We start from the raw sequence: 18,192 nt of genomic DNA, 5'->3' as shown, positions 1-18,192 counted from the left end.
CTTCTCCATCCTAGGTCCCAGCTGAGGAAACAGCACCTCCTATTGTTGGTGCTGTGGAATCAGGACAGGAACGAGGGAGAGGAGAGCCAGGACAAAGGGACCTGGAAACTCAGCCACTGGAGGGCAGGACTGGGATAAGAGTTACCTGTTTCAGGGATATTGGTAGGGAGTTTCTCAGTTGGCGAAGACGGGGAAATGGTTAAGGACTTAGCCTTGATTAAGGAACATATCACTAGTGGCCTCTTTCTCCCCTGACTTTTTCAGGGAAAAGTATATTAGTGTCTGCTTCCTTCACAGTTTAATCTCTTCGCAAGTCTTAGGATAAGGGGAAAAACCAGAAAACTATATATTTTCTCCAAAAACTAGACCTAGGGAACAGTGGCAGGCTGAAGCCTCTCCTGCACGGTACTAAATAAAGGGAATACCAGCTCTGCACCCATAAATAGCAGGGACATCTATCAGGTAACAGATAGAGCTACTCTTTTCTTTGGAGATGGAGTCTCGCTCTGTCTCCCAGGCTGGAGTGCAGTGGTGCAATATTGGCTCACTGCAACCTCTGCCTCCTGGGTTCAAGCAATTCTCCTGCTTCAGCCTCCTGAGGAGTTGGGATTACAGGCGTCTGCCACCATCCCCAGCTAATTTTTGTATTTTTAGTAGAGACGGGGTTTCACCATGTTGGCCAGGCTGGTCTCGAACTCCTGACCTCAGGTAATCCACCTGCCTTGGCCTCCTAAAGTGCTGAGATTACAGTTGTGAGCCACCTTGCCCAGCCCACCTGTCTTTACAGAAAGATTTTTAAGCTGTCAGTTGCGTACAGATGTTCAACAGACAGCAGCACTACACTTACCATATATATCCAGCCTGGCAGTGCACGACACGATGCCAGCTTCGTTCTTGGCTGACAACGTGTACCACCCAGCGTCTGATTTCTTGGCTGGCTGGATGAGGAGGCAGACGTACCCTGTTGTGTCCTGGTGCATACTGGCGAAAAAGAGAGAATAAAGCTATATTTTATCTGGAGGCCTTTGTCAAGTTTAGGGTTCCAGGAAGAAGGGGGAATGCAGCTTAAGGCAAACATCAAGACAAATTTGAAGGTGGAAGACGTTACAGAAGAGCAGCACTGAACCTAATCATGATAGGAGAAAGGGACAGCCGGGGCTGAGACCTGCCTTCGCCCTCCCCCACAGCTGCAAGTCCACCGGAAGTTGTGCTCCCCATCAGCAGAAACTCCACTTTTCACAGCCAAAGTTCAGAAAGATCTCTTCCCAAACGACGGACATTTCATCAATAACTTGTTAGGACACTCTGGGAAAGCAGGAGAAACAGAGTGCAGGGCTGCATGGACTGGCTGTGCAGACGGCGTCTCCTAATGCAGCCAGCTGGCTCCTGCAGCATCCAGCCTGATGACGTTTAGGAGGAAGCCGGCCTGCTCTTTCCTTCTGTTCTTCTCCACATCAATAGTTCTTCAACTTGGCTGCACATTGGAATCCCAGGCCATATCCCAGGTAATCATATCAAAATCAAAGGCTAGGATCCAAGCATTAGGATTTTTGGAAACTCCCCAGTGATTCGAATGTGCAGCCATGGATCAAAAACCACAGGGTCACGTGCTCCCTACACCCCTCGTCAGCCTGGCCCTCTTGTCACACATAGTTCCAAGCTCTCCTCTGGGGCTGCCACAGCTCATTTGCAGGGTAGAGGCAACAGCAACAGCTTCTGGAGCTCAAAGGATAAGTGTTTATCTTTTGTTGAAAGGTATTACATCCAATAATTTATAAAGTAATAAGAAAAAACAAGAATAAATCAGTAAGTATAACAAGAATAAAGTAATAAAATATCCACCACAATTTTACTACACTAACACATTGGCTACCTTCACCTTCTGATTAACAAATTAATCTATTCATTCTTTGATATATTTCTTTAGTAAACCCTTATTGAATACTATGCTGGGGAAAATGCTGGGTGCCACTGCCATGGGTGCTGAGGGTGTAAAGAGGAACAGGACAAAAATGCCTTCTCTTTTTTATGAGGCAGAGTTTTGCTCTGTCACCCAGGCTGGAATGCAGTGGTATGATCTCGACTCATTGCACCCTTCACCTTCTGGGCTCAAGATATTCTTGTGCCTCAGCTTCCCAAGTAGCTGGGATTATAGTTGCCTGCCATCATGCTTAGCTAATTTTTTTTTTTTAATTAGAAATGGGATTTCACCATGTTGGCCAGGCTGGTCTCGAACTCCTGACCTCAGGTGGTTCACCCACCTCAGCCTCCCAAAATGCTGGGATTATAGGTGTGAGCCACCATGCCTAACCAAAGAAATCCCTTCTCTAGAAGAATCTCTCGGTTTAACGAGAAATAAACAAATAAAAGATAAATACGTAGAAATAAAGATAAATAGGATGCAACAAACGCTAGAGTAATGCCATGGGAAAGCTGCTGGGGAACACAGAGGGGGAAAAGGTTATTGAGGGAAGCCACAGGCATCGAGGAGGAGGCATGAAGATGCTGGATGTTCAGAAGCACAAGCATATGTGAGGTTAGGCTCACAGAAAAATGTAACACTGTACAAAGACCTGAGATGACTAAGATGAGATTACTTAAAAAATCTGTTTCTCAACCACTGGAATATAATGCAGCCAATTCAAGTGTGGGAAAACTTCCCAGAAGATGTGCTCCATCTCAGTCTCAAAGGTCGAGTGGAAACTCACAGAGCGGGTGAGATGTGACTGTTCCAGGTGGTGGAGCAGCCTGCACAAAAGCGTGATGGTGTGGGAGGGAACGTGGCATGCTCCTTACAGCTGGGGGTGGAGTGCGCACGGGGTCCTGGCAAGTGGGGGAACTGGAAAGAAGGCAAGGGAGGAGGTCACATGCACCATGGTAAAGGGATGGAAACCTTCCTCTCAGATGATGGGAAACTAATGATATATTTTTAGCAGGAGCTGGTATAATCAATTTTCTTTTTTTTGAGATGGAGTCTCCCTCTGTGGCCCAGGTTGGAGTCTAGTGGTGTGATCTCAGCTCATTGTAACCTCCGCCTCCTGGGTTCAAGTGATTCTCCTGCCTTGGCTTCCCCTGTAGCTGGGATTACAGGCACATACCACCATGCCCAGCTAATTTTTTTATTTTAAGTAAAGACGGGGTTTCGCCATGTTGGCCAGGCTGGTCTTGAACTCCTGACCTCAGGTGATTCACCCACCTTGGCCTTCCAAAGTGCTGGGATTACAGGCGTAAGCCACTGTGCCTGGCCAGTTTGCATTGTTAAAAGATCATCCTCACAGTGGTGAGGGTGTGGATTGAATAGGGCTTGTGCCTGGCTGCAGAGAGACACATTAGGATGCTATTGCTGTAGCTCAGTGAGGTGAGGCAATAGCAGTGGAAATTCATGTATTTGTTCATAATTCCTTCATCTTACATAATAACCTACTAGGTGAAAGGCATTGGGTGTTGTGAGGAGTCAGGACATATGAAAACAAAGAAGACGTGGTCCCTTCCCTCAAGAGGCTCACAGACGAGCTGTGGAGAGGAGTGAAACCGTCAACACTAACAATGGTGACGGTACACCAAGTGGGAGAGGAAGCAGGGGCACTGCTCTTCCTTAGAGAGGTGATGTTTGAGGTGAGTCTTGAGGGACAGCCGACATTAGGGAGGTGGGCTGGAGTGTGGGGGTAGAGGAGAAGGTGAAGAGAGTTCCCAAAGAAGGAATGTCATGAGCAGAGGTATACAGATGAGAGAAGGCAGGGACGTAAAAGCCATAACTACTTACAACAGTTACAATCACAGTGATATACAGGCAGTTCCTGACTTAGGATGCTTGCATTCAGTATGCTCCTCAATTTATGATGGGGTTACATCCAGGTAAATGCGTCATAAGTTGAGGAGCAACTGTATCTGGCGGGGGGTGTGTGTGTGTGTGCGCATGCGCAAGTGTTTATTTAGGACCATTCAGATGTTCCCAGGTGTGTGGTTTTCAGAAGCCAATCACTATGACTTTAAAGTATCAAAATAACCCCCTCCTTTTTTTTTTGGAGACTGTGTTTTGCTTGTCCCCATTCTAGAGAACAATGGCATGATCACGGCTCACTGCAGTCTTCAAATCCTGAGCTCAAGCAATCCTCCCTCCTCAGCCTCCTGAGTAGCTGGGACTACAGGTGTGTGCCACCATGCCTAGCCAATTAAATTTTTTTTAAGAGATGGGGTCTCACTGTGTTGCCCAGGCTGGTCTTGAACTCCTGGTCTCAAGCTATCCTCCTGCCTTGGCCTCCCAAAGTGTTGGGATTACAGGCATGAGCCACTGTGCCCAGTGAGAATGTCCTATGCTTACATTAAAATGACAGGCATCTTTTCACTAAAGGCTGGGGGAAGAGGAATGGGCAGTGAGTGGGCAGTGGTCTCTGAATCTTAGGCCTTCTCCTCTGCAGCATCTCAGTCACTCCTCCTCCCTCCCCTGCACTGCCTTCCCCAGGCCGTGGTGACTAAACCGAGCAGGTCCTCCGAGTCCAGGGCTGAGCAATCACCCAGCCCCAGCAGTCAGCCTCCACTGGGAATGAGCTTTCCAGACATGTATTTTGGTTTTGCCCAATACAACCATATTTAAAATTGCAGACCCTCAGTTACTTAATGTATCTACTTTAATCTAGTTTAACATGTTGCACTGTTAGGTTGGAGCGTTAACCCAACACTATTCTCTGTTCTTGGTTAAGTTTTTTTTTTTTTTTTTTTAGACAGAGTTTCGCTCTGTTGCCAGGCTCGAGTACAGGGGTGCGATCTCGGCTCACTGTGACCTCCATCTTTCTGGGTTAAAGCAATTCTCCTGCCTCAGCCTCCTGAGTAGCTGGAACTACCCAGCTTATTTTGTATTTTTAGTAGAGACAGGGTTCCACGATGTTGGCAAGAACGGTCTTGATCTCTTGACCTCGTGATCTGTCCGCCTCGGCCTCCGAAAGCACTGGGATTACAGGTGTGAGCTACTGTGCCCAGCCTGTTCTTGGTTAAGTTTTACTGGAGAAAAATACACACACCCCCTACAGACCAGCCCCCAACACACACACATATTTTAGATGGCAAAATTCTTTAAGACCTAACAGCTACAACATCTGGGGCAAATTCAGTTTACTGTGGAGAAATAATTCTCAGTAGAAAATTTTGTACAGAAGCTACGTCTTCTTACTTGTCGCCTGTGGCAAACCAAAATGGCAAAGAAATGGCCATTTTCCTAAGATGGTTAGGGAAACTTAAGCAAGATACCCAGTTTAAGAAACTGGATCCTTAAGCTTACTTTAAGAACAATCACTTAGTGATGGATGGGAAAGATGTATAACTGCCTTGATGTTTTATTTTGTTACAGCTTTTTTACTTCAAAGAGCTTTTCTGGGTCCTAATATAATTGAAGACATGGGACAAAAAATTTGCAAAATATTCCATAAATTCCTTGTTTTGGTCTCATTGTCTTTCTTCTAGTAGAACACTGGTGGAACTTATGGAATATTTTGCAAGGAAATTTTAAATTAAATTTTATTAACTACTCCTCTGCAACAGAATACATTTTTTATTTTTGAGATGGAGTCTCACTGTCACCGAGCCTGGAGTGTAGCCATACAAACTTGGTTCACTGCAATCTCTGCCTCCCAGGTTCAAGCAATTCTCTTGCCTCAGCCTCTGAATAGCTGAGATTACAGGTGCATACCAACATGCCTGGTTAGTTTTTATATTGTTAGTAGAGATGGGGTTTCACCATGTTGGTCAGGCTGGACTCGAACTCCTGACCTCAGGTGATCCACCTGCCTTGGCTTCCCAAAGTGTTGGGATTATAGGTGTGAGCCACCGCACCTAGCCAGGAATACATTCTTTTTTTTTTTTTTTTTTTTTTTTTTTAAAGACAAGGTTTCACCATGTTGGTCAGGCTGGTCTTGAACTCCCAACCTCAGGTGATCCACCTGCCTTGGCCTCCAAAGGGCTTGGATTACACGTGTGAGCCACCACGCCTGGCCCGGAATACATTCTTAATACACACAATAGTATTGATGAAATTCAAATGCATTATGCTAAATGAAAGAAGCTAGACTCAAACAGAGCAGACTTATTTGGGTGGTGCAACATGCCCCCCTGAGAGTGGGAGTCCCTCTGGATGTGGTGGCTGCTGTACCTGATCCTCTCTCTGGTGAAAGGGATGGTCTCATTGTCTTTCTTCCAGTAGAACACAGGTGGGGGCATGCCTATCACGCGGCACTCCAGTCTCACGGGGTGGCCTTCAGGAACACCACAGTTCTGTAGTTTCTCCAGGATCACTGGTGCTTTCTTCACCTCTTTGGCTGAGCAAGAGAAGAGTCATTCTTTTTCTGTTTGTTATTTTTATATTATTATTATTTTTTTAGACAGGGTCTGGCTCTGTTACCCAGGCTGAAGTGCGGTGGCACCATCTCGGCCCACTGCAACCTCTGCCCACACTCCTCCCCCACCAGGTTCAAGTGATTCTCCCATCTGAGCCTCCCGGGTAGCTGGGACTACAGGCGTGCACCATCACACCTGGCTAATTTTTGTAATTTTAGTAGAGATGGGGTTTCACCATGTTAGCCAGGCTGATTTCAAACTCCTGACCTCAGATGATCCACCTGCCTTGGCCTCCCAAAGTGCTGGGATTACAGGCGTGAGCCACTGTGCCTGGCCTAGAAGGGTCATTCACTTGGAGGTTCATGCCTCATACCACAGTTCTGGAAGTTAGCAGAGTGGGCGTGCACCCACCTTACCTCCTGGTCGGAGCACTCCTCATGTCTCTTAGTGAGGATCGCTGCCTTGATAAAAGCTTCAGAAATGGTTTAAAAGACAAAAATAAATGGGGCAACCATCTCTGCACATGCCATGAGAGGCAATACTTGAGGATCTGGGTAATACATAAGGGATGCAAATGCTAGGAATGGTGAAATTAAAGGGGTCACTTTTATATTTCAACAGTAGATTTTGAGAAACCATATATTCTATTTACTAAAACAGATTTTGGGGGAGGAGTTTTATTTTGTAGAAGACAATAATTTTTCCACAAAAATCTGACACCTACGGAATAACACTATTTTTAAAAAACACACATAATACCATGTTTCCCAAGGAGTATTTTAAAAATTTGTCCAGGACAGATTTAGGTAAAGGTACCTCATATCTTGAGGTTCCAAAGTCATTGTTATTTAAATCGTGGAATAAAGGTAAAAGCCTGAAATCAATCTATTCTTGCAGAATGAGATTTTCCTATTTTATTGGTGAGAAGAAATTAAAGGCGAGAAAAGGAAAAAGATATACAGGGGAAACTGCCACTAGCCTGCAGAGAGCATTAGCCTGCTGAGACCACCCTGATTTTCTCTTCTTTTCCTTTTTCTTTCTTTCTTTCTTTTTTTTTTTTTGACACAGAGTCTTGCTCTGTTTCCCAGGCTGGAGTACAGTGGCATGGTCTTGGCTCACTGCAACCTCTGCCTCCTGGGTTCAAGCAATTCTCCTGCCTCAGCCTCCCTAGTAGCTGGGACTACAGGCTCGCACCTTACAGGTATGTGCCACCACCCTTGACTAATTTTTTTTTTTTTTTTTTTTTTTTTTGAGATGGAGTCTCACTGTAACCAGGCTGGAGTGCAGTGACACGATCTTGACTCACTGCAACTTCCGTCTCCCAGGTTCAAGTGATTCTCCTGCCTCAGTCTCCTAAGTAGCTGGGACTACAGGCTCGCACCACCATGCCCAGCTAATTTTTGTATTTTTAATAGAGACAGGATTTCACCATGTTGGCCAGGATGGTCTCGATCTCTTGACTTCGTGATCCGCCCACCTCAGCCTCCCAAAATGCTGGGATTACAGATGTGAGCCACTACGCCTGGCCTAATTTTTGTATTTTTAGTAGATGGGGTTTCACTACGTTGGCCAGGCTGGTCTCAAACTCCTAACCTCAAGTGATCCTCCTGCCTTGGTCTCCCAAAGCCCTGGGATTACAGGTGTGAGCCACCACGCCTGCCACCCTGATTTTCTTACAGGGCCACACTGAGAGCAGGAGGAAGCCCAACACCAGAATTCCTGCATTCTGAAATTTATTTCTGGCTGGACTACTGCTCTGCAGGACTGGCACCTCCCAGGTGACAATGTCTTGTTTTCCTCATCTGTAGGCATTACAGTGTTTTATTCTCATCATCTAAGAAGATAAGGTTTCATTTGTTTAGATATTGATTCAATATTTGTTGGACACCTTCCCTATTCTAGGCACTGAGATACGAAGAAGAGAGACAGCACTGGAGATGTGAGAAGAACGAGCTCATCATCTCTTCAGGGAGGCAAAGAATTCACAGTCACACAGAAGGCCCTACCTGCCCTATGAATCTCTCCTTTTCTGAGTGCTATGGAAAAACTTTATGGCTGTGAGGCTGGGAAGGAGTAGCTGTGCCTGGTGGATTCACTGTACCTCACGGTGACATTTCAGTTAGGCCTTACAGAATGAGTAGGAGGTTGCCAGGCAGAAAAGGACATTCAGGTAGAGAAATCATTGGTGCAACGGCATGAAAGCTCAGATTGGGTGGCGGGGGTGGGGGTGGGGGTGCAAAAGAGCCTGGTATGCTCCAGGAACCATGGACTGCAGGGCAAATAACTGGAATTTAGTGACAGCTCATTGCTTGACTGATTGATGGTTACAATGACTCTCATTTATTTAATGGGTAATAGGCACACGGTACCATATTAGGTTTTAGATTACTGACATGTTTTTGAAAGTAATGTAGGAAATACTGCCCTTACCACAGCAAAGGGGAAACTGAGATTGGAGTTAGTAGGGCAAAGGATGAAGGCATTCTGGCAGAGGCTCTGCGTATTTGGGCAGTGACTTCGGAGGAAGTTGTTTAGGGGTCCCAGCAGCAAACCTTACCTACTACAGAGAGCTCCAGACTAAAAGAATTCTGCCCAGTTTTGTTGGTAGCAATGCACGTGTAGGTCCCCGCGTCACGCTGCATGAGTGGGTCGATGAGCAGAGAGTGGACTCCGGTCTCCCTGACCAGCATCTTGTGGGAGGCATCTGGTAGCACAGCTTGGCCATTGAGTAGCCAGGTCAGTTCCGGGGGCGGTAAACCACTCACCTAATAAACGACAGGACAGCTGAGGCCAATGACTGATGACAGGCACATTTATTTGGTGGCTGAATTCTTTATCCTTGCTTGGCACCAAATAGTGAGAGAATAGCATGGGGTGGTAAGAAACGTCTCTGTAGGGGCATTGAGAGAAAAGAGGGGCCTGAATAAATGGCTACGTGAATTTGAACTCTGTGGTACTTTGACAACAGTTGAAGTCATGGTTAACCTATTTGATTATACTCTAGATTAGAATAAATAAGAATCAAAAAGCAAAATAGATAGATATAATGGGCCTGGAGCATCAATTTCAGAGATGATATACTGCTGACATACCTAATAGCCAAGAGAAAGGCCAGATATTTTCTTTTTTGAAAAAATAAATAAATAAAAACAGGATGCACGTGCAGAACGTGCAGGTTTGTTACATAGGTATGTGTGTGCCGTGGTGATTCGCTGCACCTATTGACCTGTCCCCTAAGCTCCCTCCGCTCTCCCGCCCTCCAACAGCCCGTGGTGTGTGTTGTTCCCCTCTCTGTGTCCATGTGTTCTCAGTGTTCCACTCCCACTTATGAGTGAGAACACGCCGTGTTTGGTTTTCTGTTCCTGTGCTAGTTTTCTGAGGATGATAAAAGGCCAGATATTAAACCAGAGTTCTCAAACCTTGCTGCCTGTTACAATCATGTGGGAGGTGTTTAAAAATCCTGGTGCCCTACTGGGCGCGGTGGCTCACGCCTGTAATTCCAACACTTTGAGAGGCTGAGGTGGGCGAATCATGAGGTCAGGAGATCGAGACCATCCTGGCCAACATGGTGAAACCCCGTCTCTACTAATAATACCAAAAAAAAAAAAAATTAGCTGGGCATAGTGGTGCATGCCTGTAGTCCCAGCTACTCGGGAGGCTGAGGCAGAAGACTCTTCTGAATCCAGGAGGCGGAGGTTGCGGTGAGCTGAGATTGTGCCACTGCACTCCAGCCTGGCGACAGAGTGAGACGCGGTCTAAAAAAGAAAAAAATCCTGGTGCCCATTTACCATGAATCAGAATCTCTGGGGATGGAACCCAGGCATGGGAATCTTTCAGAGTTTAGGGAAAGGGATGTAACAATCAACGCAAAAATTACTTAGGCAGCCACAGAGAGAAGAAGCATTGACAGAAGTGGACCCGTTATGAATGCTTAACCTCAAGCTTTCACTAATTTCCATCTAAGTCTTTCATAGCATTCTGCATCTATGGGGCAGAAAGGGTGACATAAGCTTCTCTTCATACTGAGAGATATCCATGCTGTTCAACTAAAGCTCAGCCAAAAAATGAGAATGTAGAATAGCTAAAGGTAATGGAGATTGATTAGTATGAGAAACCAGCTTCTGTTCTCATACACTACCTTGGAGCCATATTTTCATGTTTATAAATTTTCAAAGGCCACATATCACAACAATTCACTTCAAGGATGTGAAAATCACACCATATGGCTTTATAGTAATAAAGGTTTTCCAGACACCATATGAAAAGTTTGTATCTAAGTCTTCTATAGCATTCTAAAATTCTTAAAAGGCTTAGATGCAAATGTCTGAATTGTAGTAGTCCTTTTATCTAAAGTTTCAGTTACCCGAGGACAACCACAGTGTGACAATATTAAATGGTAAATTCCAGAAATAAACAGTTTCTAAGTTTTCAACTGTACTTTGTTCCAAGTGGCATGATGAAATCTCATGCCATCTTACTCCATCCTACCCAGGATATGAATCACCCATTTGTCCACTATGTCCACATCGTCTATGCTACCTGCCCATTAGTCACTTAGTAGCTGTCTTGGTTATCAAATTAAAAAAACAGTATTGGGCTGGGCATGGTGGCTAACACCTGTGGGCACTTTGGGAGGCCGAGGTGGGGGGATTACGAGGTCAGGGAGTTCGAGATCAGCCTGACCAACATGATGAAACCCCGTCTCTACTAAAAATACAAAAATTAGACAGGTGTGGTGACGAGTGCCTGTAAGCCCAGTTACTCAGGAGGCTGAGGAAGGAGAATCGCTTGAACCCGGGAGGTGGAGGTTGCAGTGAGCCAAGATGGTGCCGTTGCACTCCAGCCTGGGCAACAAGAGCAAGACTCTGTCTCAAAAAAAAAAAAAAAAAAAAAAAAGTATACATACGGCTCAGTACTACCTAAAGTTTCAGGCATTCACTCTGGGGCTTGGAATGGGTGCCTCTCAGATAAGGGGTAACTACGGTGTATCACCTCTTTGGTTGTCTTCTAAAAATGCAATTAACTTATTATAATGCCAGTGTAATTTTTATTAATATATAAAGATTCAAAATTGCATAAAATAATTTTGTCTGACATTAAATACTCCAAACGAGCCTTATGATTAAAAAAACAAAAAAAACAAGTGATCTCTCTCTCTTCCTCATCCTACTCTTCTCGGGAGGGAAAAAAACCCCACAAAATAAATACAAACAAAAATGAATGCAAACAAATACAAAATATGAACAGATCTGGAACCAAGGATGGGTGCTGGAGTCTACCTTACAGTCCAGCCGACAGAGGCGCCCCTCGTGAGCTACCATATCCCCAGGAGCCTGCAGAAAATGTGGTCGGAAAAAGCGTTCCTGTAGAGGCTCTTTGTCTCTTTCTTGCACTCGGGACCTTCCCCTACAACAAGAAGCATGTTCAGGCATTAAACATATAAATAAATTTACAAACTTATGATGATAGGCATTTAGGCATGGGCTACAGGACCTAGAGAGCAGATTTTTTTTTTTTTTTTTTTTTTTTTTGAGGAGGAAAGGAGAGGCTGGACCATAAACAATAAATTATGGTGTGCAGTTGATGTAAAACACAAAGTGGTAAGTATCTCATACACTGTGGGATTGTCTTGTGAGATCTGTAATCAAATAAACAGGCTTAGCTTCTTTCTCTCATTTTGGGTTAAGGAGGCTCAGCTCCCCTTGCTCTGAGTTCGACCAGTTGTTCAAAAGTCATCAAAATAAACAAATAAATCAGTATTCAGTCTGAACCTCGAAGGAGAGCCAAAAGAGAAGTCCTGTTTATTGCCCAGAGCAAGGCAGCTGCAATCCCTGTGCCTTTGAGTAATAAATATAACCCGGCTATAAATTATGGCAGACCATTAAAGATGACCATGAACTTAAACTGGATAAGACTGACCAACAGTAACAGCTGTTCTTAAAAAAGAACGGAGGAGGAGGAGGAGGAGGAGGAGGAGGAGGAGGAGGAGAAGGAGGAGGAGGATGTGAAGGGAGAGGGGGCAGGGTGAGGTGGCTCAAGCCTATAATCTTAGCACTTTGGGAGGCTGAAGCAGGTTGATTGCTTGAGCTCAGGAGTTTCAGACCAGCCTGGGCAACAGGGCGAAACTTCATCTCTACAAAAATTACAAAAATTAGCCGGGCATGGTGGCACACACCTGTGGTCCCAGTTACTTGGGAGCCTGAGGTGGGAGGATCGCTTGAGCCCAGGAAATGGAGGTTACAGTGAAGCGAGATCACACCACTGCATTCCAGTCTGGGTGACAGAGTGAGACCCCATCTCAAAAAAAAGAAAAAAGAAAAAGAAGAAATTATAGTTGCAATGATGGTGAAATACCATATCTGAGACATAGGTCACTATTTCTGTTCCTTTGGTAAGTCACATTTAATTTCTCTGTGTCAGCAGCTAAGGAATGCTTTGCTAAGACTTTGTGGCATCATAAGATTTAAGTGGAAAGCCAGCCTCTTTCTTCTTAGTGGTTAGTAAAATCAGAGAGGAAGAAAACCAGTTGTTATATTGAAGACAACAAAAAAAAACATTCCATCAATATACATTCAATCATTAAAGGTTTCTGTTTTATTAAACAAAAGATGGTAACTTACTTCAACAGGTTGGATTTACATATTATGTATGCAGGTGCTACTGATGGTTACAAATTTTGAACCATTAAAAGGGTGCCAGGTTGGGAGTGGTGGCTCATGCCTGCAATCCCAGCACTTTGGGAGGCCAAGGCTGGAGGTTTGCTTGAAGCCAGGAGCATGAGACAAACCCAGGCAACATAGCGAGACACCTGTCTCTACACACACAGAAAAACTGAGCCCACATGGTGGCATGTGGCTGTAGTCTCAGCTAATTGAGAGGCTGAGATGGGAGGATGGCTTGATCCCATGAGTTTGAGGTTTCAGAGAGCTATGATTGCACCATTGCACTCCAGCCTGGGCAACAAAGTGAGACCTGTCTCTTAAAAAAAAAACAAAAAAAACAACCCAACCCAGAGACTAGTGCTTCTTAAACTTTACTATGCTTGTGAATCACCTGGGAATTCTGTTAAAATGCAGATTGAGTCAGTAGATCCGGGCTGGGGCCTGAGATTCTGCATTTCCAACCAACTCCCAGGTGATGCTGATGCTGCAAGTGAAGAACTACCTTTAATTAAGAATGCATGGATGGCGTACTTTGGTGCTCATGATGGTGAGCAGGTGCCTGGAAAGGGCCTAGAGAAGGAGAATTCTTATTGTCTTTACCTGTGAGACTGACCCGCAGAGGTTAGCCGACTACGAATGGGCAAACTTTGCACCATCAAGTGGCCAGAACAGCTGATTCTCCCCTAACAAACAGAAAATGAACAAGATTAATATAAGAATCTCACATTTTTTTCAATTTACATAAAATTTTCTGGACAAGAGCATCATGAAATTTTGGCTATGATGAGTTTTTCTTTGGGAGAGAGGAATAAAAACAGTAAAATATGATTTCTGAAATCACTGTTAATATTCCGGGGGAGAGGTTTTTAAGAGTATAGTGATGACTTCCATTTTTCAACTGAGATATGAACAGCACAAAGGTAAAAAGAAATTTGAATTTTTATGTACTTAACATTGTTCGCAGTTATAATTCAGAAAGCATGGCCAAATATTTTCATATGACTTTCAACAGAGATTCTTCAAAACTAACATTTCAATAGGAAAAGATGTTGCAGTCCTGTACTTCCTATTCAAATAGTAATTGAAAATGCTTATTCTGCCACATCTTTTAGGGAAGTTTTTTTTTTTTTTTTTTTTAGGAGGAGTTTCGCTCTTGTTACCCAGGCTGGAGTGCAATGGCGTGATCTTGGCTCACCGCAACCTCCGCCTCCTGGGTTCAGGCAATTCTCCTGCCTCAGCCTCCTGAGTAGCTGGGATTACAGGCACGCGCCACCATGCCCAGCTAATTTTTTGTATTTTTAGTAGAGACAGGGTTTCAGCATGTTGACCAGGATGGTCTCGATCTCTTGACCTCGTGATCCACCCGCCTCGGCCTCCCAAAGTGCTGGGATTACAGGCTTGAGCCACCATGCCCGGCCGGGAAGTTTTAAGATTTGGCTTCATTCAGAAAAGGAAAGTAGAAGATTATGGCTTTCCAAGTTTTAAAAAACAAAACAATCCAAAAAAGTGGACATTATGAGTTTGAGGGACATTCACAAACCTTTGCAAAGTAATTCGCCTATTCGCTAAAGAACAAAAATGACATATCATTCTTGATAGAATGATTGAGATAATGATATATTGACTCTTCAAGAGAATCAATGAGTTGAGAAACACAAGATTTAGTTCAGTAAGTCTGCAAAGTATACATAGTGAAGATACAGAACTAATGTCCCTTGATAAAGGCTGAAGGATTGAGTGACCCGTCAGTGGCTAACTGGTCTTTTAAGTTGCTTTGCTGTGCCCTAGTTACACACAATCACAATGCTTCTCATTCCTTTTCCTCAGAAATCCTTAGTAACTCGCACTTCTCAAGGTCTCATTCACAATGACATCAACCGCTCCTTCCTGAGTGCAGCACAGCGCGGAACCCTGCGTCTCCACCTGGGGGTTGGCTGCCATGACGGTGTAGTTGCCATCGTCATCGCTGGCGGTGGATTCAATGTGCAGACAACATGTCCCATCTCCTTCTCGTCTCATTTTGCAGTGCTCATTTCTCTTGGAAATCTGCTTCCCATCTTTGAACCAGTAAACCTGAAATGAAAAATTCTCAAGATGTACACTGTTTTGTTTATCTTTAGAGGTGAATGAACTAGGTTCTGGGCTGAGGGAAGGGCTGACTGCCATCTTTTAAGTGATCCATCCTTTATGAAGCACTTGGAAAAAAAAGTCAGAAAACATATCAAAAATGACTGTACAGTATGCCCCTCTACTTGTACCTATATAATAGCATTTAATATGAAATATTATATTATTTAAGTCAAGAATCCAATATAATTTAGGAGTAAGATGAAGCTTTTGACTATTTTTCTTGTACTTCATACTTAGTTTAAAAAAAGCCACCCTAAGGACCAGGCATGTCTTCAGAAGCAAAATAAGAAAACCAGGAGATTGGATCTTTTCTCATTACCTTATTTACAAGATCAAGTCTCCTGCAATTGCAGATCTCAGCACTCAGAATAAGTCACTTTGCTTGAGTTTGTTACACTAAATGGAATGAGGCTAGGATTAACTTGCCAAATTTCTCATCTAGCCAAAATGTAAATATCTGTGTGTGTGTATGTGTGTATTTATATGTTTTCACACATGCACATCTATCTACATAACTCATGTTAAGTCCTGTGTGTGAAGGAGATCTCTCAAAGACAGAGGAGATAAAGTACCAGTCACAGCTGTCCCCTTCTACTTTTCCTGGTTACCTAACCATACATGATAACACTATGCTGATGTTTATGAAAGCAGAGCGGAGAGATCCTTTGCCGCAAACCATGCTGGGTGTAAATCCTTCTCTCAGTTGACTGCCAAAAAATCTGGTGACTCGTGATTTTTCAGCATCCAGTGATAACGATATGACATTTTCAGCATTTACCAACCTAATAGTAATGATACAAATATAGTTTGCTTTGTATAAGAACAGGTACCCTGTGGATACTAAATAGATATTAAGTAGACAGAAAAATATCAGTTTGGTGAGTTTGATGGCTATGAGAATCAACAGCCCAAAATATAGTATCATAATTAAGACATTTATTTTAAACTTTTATTAAAATTTGAACTTACTCATAAGTCTGATTTCTTTTTAGCCTATTTAATGATCCCATTCCTGATGGTTTTTTTTTTTTTTTAAGTGAAATTATCTGGGCTTTGCTAAATTTCTGATATGAGTTTTCATTCCCTCTGTAGATACTTCATTAGAGTCTGATAAGACTTTCTTACTAAGAGAGAAATTTATAAGCAATAAATACCTACATTAAAAAACCTTAGAAAGACTCCAAATAAATTAGCGAAAGAGGCATGTCAAGGAACAAAGCAAGAACAAACCAAATCCAAAATTAGTGGAAAGAAGGAAATAATAAACACAGAGCAGAAATCAATAAAATTGAGACTAAAAAAACACAAAAGACCAAAAATACAAGAGATGAAAGTTGTTTTTTTGAAAAGATAAACAAAATTGACAAACCTTTAGCTAGACTAAGAAGGAAGAGAGAAGACCCCAATAAATAAAATCAGAGATGAAAAAGGAAACAATACAATTGATACCACAGAAATACAAAGGATCACTAGAGACTATTACCAACAACTATATGCCAGCAATTGGAAAGCCTGGAAGAAATTGGCAAATTCCTGGACACATACAACCTACCAAGACTAAACTATAAAGAAATAATAGAAAACCTGAACAGACCAGACCAATAATGAGTGATGAGATTGAAGCAGCAATGAAGAGGTCTCCTATCCAAGAAAAGCCCAGGGCCTGATGGATTCACTGTTGAATTCTACCAAACATTTAAAGAAGAACTAATATCAATTCTACTCAAACTATTTCAAAAAAATTAAAGAGGAGGGAATACTTCCAAACTAATTCCACAAGGCATTAACCTGATACCCAAATCAGTCAAAGACACAGCAACAAGACTACAGGTAAATATTCCTGAGAAACATAGGTGCAAAAAATCCTCAACAAAATACTAGCAAACTGAATTCAACAACACATTGGAAAGATTGTTCATCATGATCAAGTGGGATTCATCTCAGCTCTTCAAGCATGATTCGACATAGGCAAATCAATAAACACGGCACATCACATCAACAGGATCAAGGACAAAAACCATATGATCATTTCTTTTTCTTTTTTTTTTTTTTTTTGAGGCGGAGTTTCACTCTTGTTACCCAGGCTGGAGTGCAATGGCGCGATCTCGGCTCACCGCAACCTCCGCCTCCTGGGTTCAGGCAATTCTCCTGCCTCAGCCTCCTGAGTAGCTGGGATTACAGGCACGTGCCACTATGCCCAGCTAATTTTTTGTATTTTTAGTAGAAACGGGGTTTCACCATGTTGACCAGGATGGTCTCGATCTCTTGGCCTCGTGATCCACCCGCCTCGGCCTCCCAAAGTGCTGGGATTACAGGCTTGAGCCACCGCGCCCGGCCCCATATGATCATTTCAATAGACACTGAAAAAGCACTCAATAAAATTCAACACCCCTTTATGATAAAAAAAAGCCACAACAAATTGAGTGTAGAAGTAACATAACACAATAAAGGCCATATATAACAAACCCACAGCTAATATTGTACTGAACAGGGAAATACTGAAAGCCTTTACACTAAGATCAAGAAGACAAAGATGGCCACTTTCACCACTTTTATCCAATATGGCCCTAGAAGTTCTGGCCAGACTAATTAGGCAAGAGAAAGAAATAAAGGGTATCCAAATTGGAAAGGAAGAAGTAAAATTATTCTTGCTTGCAGATGACATAATCTTATACTTTAGAAAAACCTAGACTCTATCAAAAACCTCTTAGGGTAAACAAATTTAGTAAAGTTGAGATACAAAATCAACATACTAAAATCAGTAGCGTTTCTATACACTAACAGGAATCAATCTGAAAAACAAATCAAGAAAGCAATCCCATTTACAATACCGACAAAAATAAATAAATAAAATGCCTAGGAATAAATCTAACCAAAGAAGTTAAAGATCTCCACAAGGAAAACTATAAAACACTGAAAGAAATAGAAGAGGGCATGCACACACAAATGGAAAGATAGCCCATGTTCACAGATTGGAAGAATTAATATCGTTCAAATATCTATGCTACTCAATGTGATCTACAGATTCAATGCAATCCCTATCAAAATACCAATGACATCCTTTGAAGAAATA

At 43.1% G+C, this 18,192-nt stretch overlaps 1 protein-coding gene across 7 annotated transcripts in view; it reads right to left on the bottom strand.

Moving 5' to 3' along the window:
* The window catches only part of MYPN (myopalladin), a 140,341-nt gene that overhangs the window by 15,376 nt on the left and 106,773 nt on the right, over positions 1 to 18,192 (bottom strand). For all 7 annotated transcript variants that reach the window (XM_074382313.1, XM_074382312.1, XM_003928675.3 and 4 more), the window contains 6 exons: positions 14,913 to 15,062; positions 13,590 to 13,672; positions 11,607 to 11,733; positions 8,885 to 9,092; positions 6,143 to 6,308; positions 848 to 981 (listed from right to left, as the gene is read on the bottom strand). In XM_074382313.1, coding sequence (XP_074238414.1) covers positions 848 to 981; positions 6,143 to 6,308; positions 8,885 to 9,092; positions 11,607 to 11,733; positions 13,590 to 13,672; positions 14,913 to 15,062 — 868 coding nt within the window. The remainder of the gene's footprint in view (positions 1 to 847; positions 982 to 6,142; positions 6,309 to 8,884; positions 9,093 to 11,606; positions 11,734 to 13,589; positions 13,673 to 14,912; positions 15,063 to 18,192) is intronic.

Source organism: Saimiri boliviensis, chromosome 12 (genome assembly GCF_048565385.1).
Source record: "Saimiri boliviensis isolate mSaiBol1 chromosome 12, mSaiBol1.pri, whole genome shotgun sequence".
In the NCBI taxonomy this organism is placed as follows: Eukaryota; Metazoa; Chordata; class Mammalia; order Primates; family Cebidae; genus Saimiri; species Saimiri boliviensis.
Note: the sequence above shows the minus strand (reverse complement) of the source record. Positions and strands in the feature narration are given on the sequence as shown.